A 14,665-nucleotide genomic window follows, 5' to 3' on the forward strand; every position below is an offset into this window, starting at 1 on the left:
AATGGGCCCTATGACTGAATGTACAAAATTCCCCTTAAACCACCTTGAACTAGGCAGATTTGCAACATTTTAAACTGGCACTTCATCCCTCTTTCAGCAAGCATCCTCTGCAGATTTAATGATCAGGAACATCCTTCTGATGCATGCTGGGAGATATGGCTGCAGGGTACAGACCACAGCAGACAGTGTGTCAGATGAGGCAGAACTTCTGGTTAGGGGTGAGTATGCTAATAGTGCAGTCTGAAGACATGATCACCATAAATTATCATACAAAGGAATTTAAATGCATGGACTTTGAGCACATCAGTACTGTGCATTTTACTTTCAATTTTACAATATATGTCATTTTTGCTTAAACTTTTGCCTTTGAAAAGATCACATAGAAAACTGCTTCTTAGTAACAGACAAAACCTGTAGATCCAACTTCAGTGTCTAAAACACCTTTAGTAGTAAGGGGTCACTTACTGTTTCACCAACTTAATGCCAAACAGAAATTTTAAACAGTGGAGCCACAGATACTCGGACTAAGAGATAAAATTTGTTTGTGTGTAGATGTGTTTTTCAAATGCAAAGCTAGTGGAACCCTTAGGCATTTTTTTTTTTCCCTCCACTAACTTCTAAATTCTGCTTCCCAAAACAGGAAAACTGCATGCCTAATATGGTGGCATTTGCCACTGTTCAGTGACAGGGGTTTTTTAAGTCTGAAAATGTCAAACAGAGTCTGTGCATAAATGAGAGTTAAGTGGTTTCCACTATGAACTGGGCTGCCGAATTCTGCAACCCTATAAAGTTACATCTTATTTGAATTAAGTAAATGACTACAGCATTAATTTCTTTTAGCGCATTATTCCCCAGTATGGGAAATGCAGCTCCTAGCGTGCATATTCTTTCTCTCTCTCTCTCTCCTCCCTTCCTCCCTTCCTCCCTTCCTTCCTTCCTTCCTTTTTTCCTTCCTTCCTTCCTTCCTTCCCTTCTTCCTCTCTCTCTCCCTTCCTTCTTTTCTCTTCTTTCTTTTAGTTTGAGATACAATATACCTACAGAAAATCCCACAAATTATTTGTGTACAAGTGTATACCTCAATGAAAAATCAAATATGAATATACCATGAAACTAAATTCAAGATAAGAACTAGAACACTAACAGAATCTCACCTAGTGCCTCTCCTTGTTTGATTTTAAACAATTACATTTTGAGTGATGTGAGTATTGTATGCTAAGACCCTTTGCATGATCTCTGCAAATAAAAATTCACAATCTATAGCAAAAACTTATATTTTAGATTTACGTGTCTTTTATCTACTTGAAGTGTTTTCCAATCATGACGTTTAAGAATTCGTTAATATTATAAAAATCTTGAGTAGGAAACATAAGGCATATAGTAAGCTTCATCATCTCTTTGTTTTAGTTGTATGTATTATCAAAGGTTTGTTGATTTTTGGTAGTGCATCCATCATTGATCCAAGTAAAATATTGTTTTGAAACAAGTGTGCATCTGAGTGAGTGGCACTTTGTCCTTTTTTTGGTGTGTTCCTATTCAAAAGGTTATTTGAACTTTTCTTCAAATTTATATCAAGAGTGTGTATCTGTATTACCCTTTTACAAAACATCAACCTTTTAAAGTGCTCATCCTCTCATGATATTCCATTTAGGTAAAAATTTTTCCTTTATGCCTTTTGAAGTTATAAGGCTCATGGAATTGCAAGCTCCATATTGCAGTCAAATTTATGGAAAATTGCTTTCTTCTCTTGCTGTGGTCTGTTTTAGATTATGTGTATTTATTGTGTAGCACTTGCTTAGTAATTTAGAATGATGCTCCTAAAATTGGAGCTTTCCAAATGAATAACACAATTTAGAGGTTGATAACAAGAAACTAGGTATTTTTACAGGGTTGTGAGGGGCAAATTTAAACCAACATTCTGCTTTGTAAGTAAAATTAGACTCAACAGGGTTTAGAACATAATTCAGGTTCAGCTTTTTTGTGTTCTGCTCTTTTAGCCTTTGGCTTTATGCCTGGGAGAAGATAAAATGCATAAATGTTGAAATTACACTCAAAAGAAATTTCAAACAGGTTGCTATTGTCTGAATATTCATGCAACATTCAACTCAAGCTTTCATTCAAAGTGAGTTTGATCAAGTCACCAATGTTCTATTATATAGTTGCTTTACTTATCTAAAATTAGTGAAAATAGCTTGCCTTTTCTGCCTGGTTGGTCTTAGACAGATTTAAAAACTTAACTAGGGGTTTTGGTTCCTCTCTTTTTTTTATTTTTACTATTTTTGTTAAGTTAACAGCTCCTGATAATTGAAGGAACTTGGATATTTGACTATTGCTGTTTTCCAGGTAGGCTTGTGAAATAAAACTCAAAATAGTTTTACCCTGCCATTCTTTCTCCCATTCCCATTCATTGATTTGTAAACTTGGGGAATTCTAATAATACAGGGTACAGAACAAAGGTTGAGCATTTTAAATAGAGTTTTTCTAATGATGGCTACAATTCCAGCAGCAGAATCCTTAAAATGCATTTATTCAAGTATGTGTCACATAAAAATGGGAACAGCAAAGACAATTCCATCATACATCTTCCTATAGAATACCATCATTGGATTGTCTCAGCAGTTCACTTTGCTCAATGTTGAGCATGAGGAACATTCTTGGGTGGCAAGGGATAAATTTCTATAACCCTGTAATTCTATTTTAGTGGGGATTTGGGGAGAAAAAAAATCTGTGTTCCCCAAGATTGATGGAAGCTATTTTTTTATCATCTCCTTTCCCATTAAAGACAGTTTATGAGATTCTTTTGTGCATCTTACCAAGTCCTGAGATTTTTCTCCAGGCCTCATAAGGACATCAAATTGGAGCTCAGGTGTGTAGCCCTAAGACCTCATCATTGCCTGTTTAGAATCTGAGTTTTCCTAACTACTTTAAAGCTATATTTCCCTCAAATGCTTGTTTCCACTGTTGCTTCATTTTGCTTGTGAATGTCAGTTCTTTTTTCACCTCTTTTCCACTATTTTTATCATCCTCCAAAAATTGAATTTTCCCATAAATAATCATCTGAAGCATAAAATCACTTGCTTTCACATATTTAATATTCAGTGAACCAGCATTATTGCAGCACCACAAATAATTTGGAGAGCCATAATAGAAGTAATGAATATGTTAAAATAAATTATTTTGCTGAAATACAAAAGGAAGTTAAAGCCACACCTGGACATCTGTGCACAATTTAAGTCACTTATTCAAGTGTGATATAGCAACAAAACAGAAAGTAAGACTATACAATGCTATAGGGAACCTCTTTACAGATGGATAGAACTGTATTATGTTATCCAGGGCACAGGACATTGATCATCAAGAGGTAACATGGGAGAGTACACGATTTGTAAAGAACTGATAACTCCCAAGCAATTTGAGAGATGATCAAACACAATATTAAAGACTCCAGAGAAAGGAGTGTTAGTTTTTTGTTACTTTATTTTACAAAAATGAATGTTAGAATTATGTTTTCCCAAGCCAATATAAGAGTAGGAAACTATCTTGGTTTAAAGAATAAAATGTGTTTAGCTGAGCTGCGGTAACTGGGACCAGAACATGAGTTCTGCTTATTCCACCAAGAGGCAGAAGAAAGTTTAAAAATTCACTTCTTCATGAAAATTTTATATTCATATTACTCTGTTTATTAATACAAAACAGTAGGTCAAGAACTCTTAGAATAGTCAAAGAATAATCAATAATCCTTTGGCTCCTCCTGAATACATACCTTATATGCTCTCCTTTCTCAAAACTTGGACAACAATTTTCATTTCCTGTGTTACAACTTACAGAATGAATCTGATGTTTATTAAATTGAATTTGAGAGGAAAGACTCCACCCTAGGATGTAACTTGTTGAGAGATATCTCACTGTTTTTTAACCACTCACCCCTTCTTATTCAACTTGGTGTTCAACCTGTCTTTCAATCTTACTTGCTTTAAACTTTCCATCAATTCAATTCTATTTATTCTTTTCAAGAAAGCTTTTTTCCTTTAATATTTTACCTTGAATCTCTCCCAACCCACCTAGTCACCTTTCACTGCAAATCTAAAACTACTAAAAGTTTGGCTGTTTTGTTAATTAAATAAGTCAACGGGTATATATTGATAATTTGGTATTCATTTACTCACCCATTCATTCAGTACCTGCTCTGTATCAAGCTCTGAGCTAGGCACATAGATGGAAAGATGAAGGCACCAAAGTCTCAGCCCTCTGTGGGGCCTTATGGCCACTAGTGTGAGAGGCATCTTTAGGAATGGCATGAGAAACACTAAAAAAGTAAAGCTCCCTGGAAACTTTCAGTTTTTTAGGAGAAATAATGCAATACTAGGAGACAACATAGGCATAGCTACAGAACTACATAATTTGTGGGAACCAGTGCAAACTAAAAATGCAGAGCCCCTTGGTCAAAACTTCATAAGAATTTCAAGACAATGATGGCAGAGCATTAATCCAAGTATGGGGACCTTCTTTTTTCTTATGCACAGTTTTTTTTATTTTGAACTAGAAGTCAAAAATAATAAGCATCCATATTTCTGTCTGTTAATATACAGTGATTTTTAAAAGGAAGGAAAGCAAATTATGTAGAATAATAATTTGTACCTGATAAGTGTTTGAAAGTTATATTACCTTAAATATGTCTCATCAATGATGGGTGATCATGTCTCATTTTGACCTACTAATGCATTTTGAATATAAAATATTTTTATTTTGCTTTCAATTTCTTTGATACACTGACTTTTCCTAAGAAGAGGGTTAATATTTTTCATTGATTCTTAAGTTAAGATTGATATTGGTAAGCAGTTAACTTCCCCTGTTCAAGTATATCTTTCTCACCAGTAAAATTTCTTGTTTTTATTGTTTATGCCTCTAATAAAATTACATTTAATTTATGCCACTGGGAACTCTGAAGATGGGCCATAAAAAAAGTGTCCTCTCTTCCTCCTCCCCCAAGAATATAATGCTTATCTAACTAAAAATTTTAGGCAAATTAAAGAGCAAGAATGGACAAAGCCAAGTGTTTTAGCAACTAGAATTAAAAGAAGCTGAAGCTCAGAACATATCCAGTATGGGGACCTTCTAAGGTGGGGACCCTCCCTGAGTGACTACACAGCACAGCCATGAAGCCAGCCTGCTATAGCTATTAAATTATGTATTGCTCTACAAGAAGAAAAGGACTTTAGCAAAGGATACTAAAATACATTTTTTTTTTCAGTTACAACAAAGTTGTCTAAATCTGTTTTCTCGTCTGTAAAATTAGCATATTACAACCTCTTCAGAGGTTTTATTAGCTTTTTATAGGAAATATCTTTTAATTATTCTACTCCATTTTGGAAGATTTTGTTTATTGTGTTAAAGTAATCATTAATTCATATTTCTATTTTAATTTCCACCAAAACCTCTTATCATCATGTGGTAGCTGATGTTACCAAACGAGGTGATTTAATCTAGCCAACCACAGAGGTTTTATATTTTAGCTACTTGTGAAGTGTTACCTGTTTAATTTTGTTTTGTTTTGTTTTTAAATTAACCTAGAGATACCAATTACTGTCTGATGGAAACCAGTTTAGGACCTTTGAATAAATTCTGTCTAAACCATAATTTTCAGTGATTCTCAACTAGCAAGAGAGGAAAGTTTAAGAATTCTCTGCTTTTTGCCCTTGGAAGGATACAAGTACTAGAACTTTCCCAACAAAGGGAAATTCAAGCTAGGTGAAAACCTTGAACATATTTCTATTTTGAGAATCTGATTTGAGAATTAAGCAGTATTAATGTATTAATGTGCTCTATCTTTATATCTCTCATAGATCTACCCTTGTGAACCATGTAGATTCCAAACTGAAATAAATGCTTATCTTAGCACTGGCCTAGTTTAGCATCTGGCCACTTCTGAAAGTTTCAAGCTTTAAAATGTACAAGTATTTAACACAAGTATCTTTTGGAAGATAGAGTTTGCATAGTTTTTCTTTTTCACCATTACACAATGACCTTGTACTTGGAGATTGCACAAGCCTTCATATGGCGGAGTAATGTGTTGGACTCAAAAGAGTGTCTATTAAAAAAAAAAGTTTCTAGTGGAAAGAAAAAGAACCAGTAGTCACAAAAGCAAAGCTGAGTTTGCCAACATTTGGGGCTCACAGGACAATGACAAATGTTTTCAGTGTAATTTTAATCTTAATTAATAGTAATAGTAAATGAATTTGCAATTAATTTATGTTTTAGAGAAGAATGGAGGTTATTCAGTTAATATATTTGTTTTTGTAACATTAAAATATCTTTAAAATACATATATAAAATATCTTCCTTCTTAAAGAAAACCTAATCTTATTCATGCAGTATCTTATTGAAATATCCTACATCACTGTGGAAATTTTAGATCACTACTATCACTAGTATTGGATGATTATTTAAATAACTTACACCAATGACTTATTTTTCTAGCTTAGAATTGTTTGACATTAACTTTTTTTTTTTTTTTTTTTTTGGTTAATCGTGTGTTTGGATTCTGTGCACCACATTTAGTTTGGTTCATTGAAGTGATAGTTGACTGAAGTGATCTGATTGATGGAAATGATTGAAATAAAATGAACAATTAAATTGTCATTGTATACAGACAACCAATTGATGGAGACTAAGTTGTGTATTTTATTCACTCAACAGATATTGAGAACTGCTAGATGCCAAGTTTTCCTTTAGTCACTGATAATTTCTGTCAATTGACTTAGACTTCTGCAGGTTTCTTGATAGGAACATTTTGCTATTTTGAAGCAAGTACGCTGACTTCACTTCCATTTTGAGAAAAATTCTAATCAGCTGGACTTCATATTATACATATTTTTGAGTCATAAACTGTAAGGTGATCACATTTCACTATGTACTTTGTCCCACAGACTAAGCTATTTTTCTTACATATCCATCTTAATATAAAAATGACATTTACTATCACTTCACATTTACGCAAACTTATTGAGATAAGTTCTTGGTGTGTGAGTTGTTTTAAGTGCTGTTTTTATTCATTGTTTAGTGGGCTATATGCCAGGACAGTGCTAAGTATGCAAGAGGGAGAAGTGAGAGATGGGATTGGGTCTAAGTGCCTTCTAATGCCATGGCAGAGAGCTTAACCTTTATACTGAAAGTTATGGACATCGATCAAAGGACCAAAGCAGGCAGGGAACGTGAGTAGATATATACTTTAAGAAGATAATTCTGAAAACCATAGAGGAGAGTGAGACCAGTGGTTGCTAATAGACCAAGTAGGAAGTTATAGCAGTAATCTTCACAAGAAATAAGAAAGGTCTGAAAAAAGGAAATGATCATGGAGATTAAAAAAGAGTGTACATATTCAAAAAATAAGAAGGAGACAGAATCTATAGAACCTGGTAGCTCACTGTCTATGAAAAATGAGAAGGAAGAGTCAAGAATGAATGCCAATTGTGTTGCTTAATTGAGGGATCAATGGCAGTGAGACCATACATTCTGGTTAGACCAAGATAGTTCCAAGTTAAACTAGGAGTGACAGAGTAATTATTAGTGAAATCCTTTCACTCTCAAAATTGTCCTGGTTTAGATAAATTATGTGGCCACCCTAATGAATGATCATGATTTTCATGTAGTCAGGAAAGTAAGGAGAGAAGTGGATTGGTGGTAAAGGAACAGCATTTAAGATAAGGCTCTCCAAAGAGAAATATTCTGTAAGCAAATAGATTTGTGGCTATGGAGGTAGGAGAGAAACACCAAAGTTGAGATGTAGATTTGAGCACAATCAGATAGAAATGAAAGCAGAGAGATAGCATGTAAAGAATGAGAAGAGAAAAACCACTCAGGATAGAAGCTCAAGAAAAACTGAAGTTGAAGAGGAGCGAAATATACAAAGATTGGGAAGTGGCTGCTGGAGACAGCAAGCTACTAGGAAGAAAGCAAGGAAATCAAGTCAAAGGGACAAAGAGAAAAGAGAATTTCAGGAAAGACAAAGTAGGCAACAGTGTCAAGTGTAAGTAAAATAAGAACCAATATCTACCATTAGGTTAAGCAATTTGAAAGTCGTTGATGACTTTGGCAAGGGCAAATTCAATGGCATGATGGGTGTAATTACCAAATTACAGTAGGTGGAAAGAGGCAAGCAAGATGTATAAGAGGAAAGCATGGGCTTTGAAGTCAGACAGGCCATTTCACATCCCCCAAGCTCTTACTGGTCTGTAACTTTGGACAGGTTGCTTAACTTTAACCTTGCTCACTTTCCATTCATTCATTCAACACTGATTCATCAAACATTTATAGAGCACATAATATGTGGCAGGCCCTATACTAAGAACCAGTTAGCCATGAACAACTTGCATCCCTGACATAGAAGAACATGTCTTTTTACAATATAAGAAGTGCTGTTACAGATGTATGAGCAGCACATTTTACTCTGATCATAAGCCCCACTAATAATAATAAAAAACAACTAGCATTTATTAAGGTTTTCTTACATGCCAGGCCCTGTCCCTATATGAATTATTTCACTTTATCCATTTAGCATATCATATAAAAACAATGAGAGGAATACTATTTTTAGTTGCAATTTGCAGATAAAGAAACTAAGGCTTAGGGAGGTTTAGGACTTGTTGAATGTCACCCTAATAAGTGGAATAGTGAGTAGAGTCCAAGCAGACTAATTTCAAAGTGAACATTTAAAATTATTATACTGCCTTCCATCATCAATTGCCAGATTGTTTTTATTTTATTCATTATTGTATTCCCTGGATCTACTTAGTTCCTGACACATTACAGTTCCTGACAATATTAATAAATATTTGTGAAAGGAAGGTAGAAAGAAAGAGAAGGAAAGGGCAGAGCAGGGAGGAGGAAGAAAAGAAGGAAAAGGAAGGAAGAAAGGGGGGAAAAAGAGAAAGAGGAAGAAAGGAATAAGGAGGAAGGGGAAAGAGAAGAGTCCTATAAGAAGGGATGGAGTAACAGGCTTTGCATAGAAGTCAGAGAATTTTTATACATGAGCTGGTTTAAAGTCATTTGTTAAGGTAAGAAAGAGAACAGAAGATAATCTACATCATCTTGCAAATAAGCTCTTTTTCACTCTCATCTGCCTCTAAGGGTAGGCCTCACGCTCGCTAATCCTCTGAAGTTTCTAATCTTTGACCACATGACCAGGAAGCTCAACATTACTGATCACCACTTTCTGTCTTATATTTTGCTCTAAATGACCACTAAGCTTACTGACAAGTCTGAACTTCCTCTGACCCCTATGTCTTGCCAATTATACAAGATGTCAAATTCTAATGATTATTTTCTCAGGATATCTTGTGGGACTTCTTATCCAGACACACTAAGTTTTGATAGAAAAGGATCACTTCTGGACAAAATGTCACCAGGAATACTAAGCAGTAATAAAGAAACAGAACTCTTTCAGCATGATCTCTTCTCATTCTCTCATTTTAAACTTTCTTATGATTGCCACAATTATGAGGGAAGTACAAAACTCCCAGCTGCTTTAAAAAGCACCTGACCTGTATTTCAATCGTTACTTCTGGTCTTTCAAACCCTCGATATTCGTTGTTTCTTACTTACTCATAGGTAAATTATGCCAAAAGTCATGAAAACAAAACAACACAAATCAAAAAATGGTGTTTGGTGTTCAGAAGGTTGTCCTTATTAAACTCACCAATATTACTTGGGCAAAATATTGGAAGTACATTTTACCTGTGTTCATTTGTTTGAATTATTTGAAAAATCATCTACTTACTTTTCATAGTTTTTATAGATACAGGACTAAACCAACCAGCAATCCTTTCTAACACATGATCTTTTAAATTTCCTGAATGAATTTGTTTTCTGTGACAGTTACCTAGATTATTTTAGCATGTTTTTTTAGTATTAGGTAGTAATTTGTTTTCATGTAAGCCTAGAATACACAATTTCAGAGGCCATATAGATACTACATGGCTCTTTCATAACCCATATGTGGTCACCAAGAACCCAAGTTCCAAGCAAAAGATCTGTGGAATGTCAGCCCAATACTGGTCACACCTCCAAAACAATGGAAAATTGGTAAGTTCACTTTAGTCCCTATCCTAAAATCTTGTTTTATTTCAACCTATGTTCCAAAATACTCAATTCTTAATTATTCTCTTGATTTTGTCTAACATAATACAACATGTAACCTGGTCTCTGAATGATTCTTCATTGAACAACACAAAATCCATGAATATTGAACAGAGAGAGGACTAACACTGATTGAAAGTTTTTGCTGACTTTTACTGAAGATTAGATTTTGTCCTAAACATCTGGCAAAGGTAATGTCTCCGTTTCACTAAGTACTCCTTAATTTGGAATTACAAAGCCAATTAGTTCTCTAATGGGTTAGAGCAACTGAGGTGAGAGAGTAGGGGAGAAACTGAAACAGATGATGTCTGTTAATGCCAAGAAAAAAAAAAATGACTTTGAATCATTCTTGGTAAAAATCTTTCTTATAGATGTCTCTTCCTCTTTTTTTTTTTTCATTTTTCAAAACTAGAGTGTGTCTAACTTTATTGCTTAGTATGTATGAGGAAAATCTAATTTGATACCTTATATGTAAAGATTGGCAGTCATGAACACATGGATCTCTACCCTATGTTATTGATTGACTATATCAGTAGATTTTACCTTCAGAAACCTCTAGATCATTGCTGAGGTACCTAAAAACTGAGGGGGAAAGGGAAAAAGATAGCTCCCAGCTTTATAAAAACAGTTCATTAAAATAGAAAATAACCACTATAAGATTCAAAGTGGGCAGGCATTGAAAAGCTGAGATATAAAAGTGACAGCTGCAAGGTTATTTACTACAGTTAGAAAATAAAATTGCATAAACTTAAGGTGTATAAAAAGTAGCAAAGAAAGGTCTGCTGTGCTTGCATTTCATTTAGAAAAACAATATCTTTGAGCAACCCTGAGCACTTAGCACTAGACCTAGTTTATAGCTGGTGCTCAGTAAATGTTAGTTGAATCTCAATAGCCTGATTTAAAAATGACTCACGTTGTTTAAAATTGCTGTGATAGTAACCAGTTTATATAGCCAATACAGTGTAGCATTATAAAAATAACCCAGGCCCAGATTTCAATCTCAATCTGATACTAGCTGAATAACCATAGGCAAGTCATTTTACCTCTTTTGGATTCTTCATTTGTATAATAGGCATATAATATCTAATTTGTGATTTAATAGGAGAAAGAAATGAGATTTCAAATGGTAGAATGCTTCTCAATAAATGTAGATATTATTGTTGATATTCTTAATTAGAGAAAGAATTTTTATTTCCCTAATCTTTAAGGTTAAGGAATGAATCATTGTTCTTTATGGTATATATGGGCTGGAAAATGGTATACATTTCTCCAACAATCAATCCTATTTGATTATCCATTGACTAAAATATCCAATAATATTCTGATTATTTTGTCCATCTTGTTCACTTACAACTTGATAATACATTCTAAAGGTGATTGGAAGCATTTTGACTGCCTCTCCTTCCTCAGGGTCAAATTGGCATGTTGATAGATTTGGCATAATTGTGTTCTCTGCTGGTTTATTGTCATTAGGATAAACTGAAACACCTTCAGGGCCATCTCAGTATATTCAGTAAACTGAAGCAATGAAATCTTGCATCACTTTCCTGAAGCGGGTTGTTTATATTAGCACGTATTTACATGCATTGAAGATTCCATTGTGATGGTTTCTATCTTTGAGCAAAATGCAATAGCTATCTTAGTGTACAAAGGAATTTCCCAAATGTGAAGTAAATGCTGAAAGACTTCAAATACAGTTATATAAAGGAATGAAAAGAATTAGATTGAGTTAAAAAAAAAAGTTAAAAAGTTAAATACACAAATTATATTTCATTCTAGAAAAAATGTGTAGATGAGCCCATGACAGATAGTTCTAAGGTTTTTTTTTTTCCTATCAGTAACTATCATCAATATCAGCATATCTATAGCCACCAACTTGATATCACACAAAATAGCACCAACTACATATTATAAAATTGATTTAAATCACATTATTCAATATTTTTAAAACAAATATTCATTCTATGAATGTTTACATAGGATTTTGCCATACCTTCAGTTTAGTTGACAATGAAGCAATGCAAAAATTAAAATAAAGGATACAAAGCTGTTACAAACCACCAAGGACACTAAAGGATTTGGAAGTATTTGTAAAATAAATACTTAGATTTTTAAAAAGTGAAACCAAATAGTATGAATGATTTTTAGGTTCCCCTGAAATTGTCTTAGATTTTAAAATATTCTAGGTCAGAAGTACAAAATTTTAAGCAATAGAAATATTTTTTAAACCACATAAGTTAATCATCTATACCAAAGCATTAGCTTTCTCATTTGTCAGCATTGTGATTTGGCCTAATTTAAGTATTCATTCATCACAGAAAACTGTGGCATAAAACGTCTCTTTGAATTATATGTTTTGCTCAGGAGGTTATTGGTTCATATAATTAGTTCTTTTGTGGCAACTCAAGAAATAGAACTGTTATTAGTAAACTTCATTTGAAATACCTTATCACTGTTTCAAAGACATTTTATCACCTGATCTGTATGTATCAGTAAATCAAAGCTCATATATTTGTCTTACAACCTCAGCTCACAGAATGTTAAGTCAAGCTAATAAGTAGCATCGATCATACCCCACTGGATGAGGTAGTATGTGTTACAGACACTCTCCCTGTAATCCATCCATTATATGGAAATCTGTTACAAATTATCCAACCTCCAGGACTGCTCTATTTAAATGCTCTGCAAGAGCCCCACAGTCTCCATTTCTCCAAATGAGTTAGATGGTGGCATTAGGATTGTACCAGTTCATTGTCACCATCTGACAGCAGTCATCTTTCAGTCTGTGCTGAGCTCTTAATGGTACATTGCATAATGGTATATGTCTTCTTACAGTTGTATCACAAAAAATCCTCCAAGTATAAAACAGGAGCCGTCAAGATACCCCTAAGACAATTCTTTCTCCATTATTTCTCAGGCATTGTGAGATAAGTTAACCACTTAGGGAGTAATACTCATTTTTTTTAAGTCCTTGTTAGCCTACTGATTTGCTCAGTTAGTTAAAATATGAAATGACCCTAGATACATGTTTGTCAACTTTTGTTCATTTCCACAACCATGAAACATGTCCCTGGTCTCAATGGATATCTTGTAGAACATGTTGTTGGTATGGAAAATCATGAAAGAAAATCTAAATAAATGAGAGTAAGTACAAATGTATACTTCAGAATAAAAAAACATAAAAGAAAGTTTCCTACTTACAGTTTAGCCATAATATCATCAAAGATACCCATGTCTTAAAGAGAATGGGTTTATAAATGTATTCCCTAATGTGTCATTGGAAATAATAATTCCAAATTCACTTCATGGTATATTTGGGAACATAAGCTACAAGGATATCTATAAATTATTCATAAGTGAATAGTGAGAGTGAACAAATTTAAAAGTCAATGCATTATTTTTTTTTTTTTTTGCATTGCAGAGTTGCAATGAGTCATACACAATAAACCCAATATTGGATTTATGCAAAGTTTTGCAGAAACATGGCACCTTGCCTGTTTTAGCTCCCCATATGGTATTTTCCTATAGGATTTCTTTGACTCATTTTTTCTTAGAATTTATTTAATATTTAGTTTAATAAATTAATTTCAGGATAGTATCTGGGTTGCTTGAGGTTTTTAATAAGGTGATTATTTTTATTTATTCTTGCCATTTGTACAATAGACCCTCAAATATCTATTTTCCATTTCAGAAGGATAACTTCGATGGATGGACAGTATTATTTTTCTATTGGAATATACACAGTGTGCACAACTTCAACTCATGTAAAACTACATTAAATATTTATGCCTGCTTAAATACCTGCAATTGTCGGCTAATTTACCTTTCATCTGAATTTTGTGATAATTGAGAAGTGTTTGTATTTTTCTAGAAAGAAACACAGAATTCTTTAAACATCTTAAACAAAGTGATATGGAAAGTCTCACATTGGTAATTAAATGCTTCAGCCAAAAATGGCACAGTCATTTTAGCTCACAACTCACTGGTCTGAGCCAATCACTTAGCCCCATTTAACCCAAAGAAGACAGAGTTCCAATGACAAACACACATTCACAACTTATACCTACCAGGATAAATTTCATGAAATTCCAATTTTATAAGACTAGTGTAGGGAAAGGATAGTGTCATTTTGTTTTGTTTTTCTTTGTTTTCCTTACAACATAAGTAGAAAAATCACCATACTCTTAATAAGAGTACAAGAAACTGGTATGCAGAACTTTCTTAGAGATTACCACTGTCATTGAAACTACACTGACAACTTCAACTAAGCAACTCCAGTACAATAAGACAACGTTGGAAAAGTGATTTACTGAATCATTACAATTTACATTTGCTACCAAATGTTATTGCAAAGGTTTTGCTGTTTTAGTATTAACCGTTGATCATTAACATTTTCAATTATTTAAATAGATTTTCCCCAATATCTTCCCATAGCCTCTGAGGGCTTCCATTCCACTTTTGCTTTATGGTTTTCAATGGCATCTTTCCTTTGACTTTTCTCATGTGTTATCCAGAGTGGCTTCTCATCACACTC

At 33.7% G+C, this 14,665-nt stretch overlaps 1 protein-coding gene and 1 long non-coding RNA gene across 4 annotated transcripts in view; one reads left to right on the forward strand and one right to left on the reverse strand.

Moving 5' to 3' along the window:
- CNTN5 (contactin 5) overlaps positions 1–14,665 on the forward strand; it is a 1,336,681-nt gene that overhangs the window by 1,215,087 nt on the left and 106,929 nt on the right. For all 3 annotated transcript variants that reach the window (XM_078058730.1, XM_078058731.1, XM_078058732.1), the window contains one exon: positions 98–218. In XM_078058730.1, coding sequence (XP_077914856.1) covers positions 98–218 — 121 coding nt within the window. The remainder of the gene's footprint in view (positions 1–97; positions 219–14,665) is intronic.
- The window catches only part of LOC144379455 (uncharacterized), a 113,347-nt gene that overhangs the window by 17,568 nt on the left and 81,114 nt on the right, over positions 1–14,665 (reverse strand). The gene's annotated exons all lie outside the window — the stretch shown is intronic.

This window comes from Halichoerus grypus, chromosome 11 (assembly GCF_964656455.1).
Source record: "Halichoerus grypus chromosome 11, mHalGry1.hap1.1, whole genome shotgun sequence".
NCBI lineage: Eukaryota > Metazoa > Chordata > Mammalia > Carnivora > Phocidae > Halichoerus > Halichoerus grypus.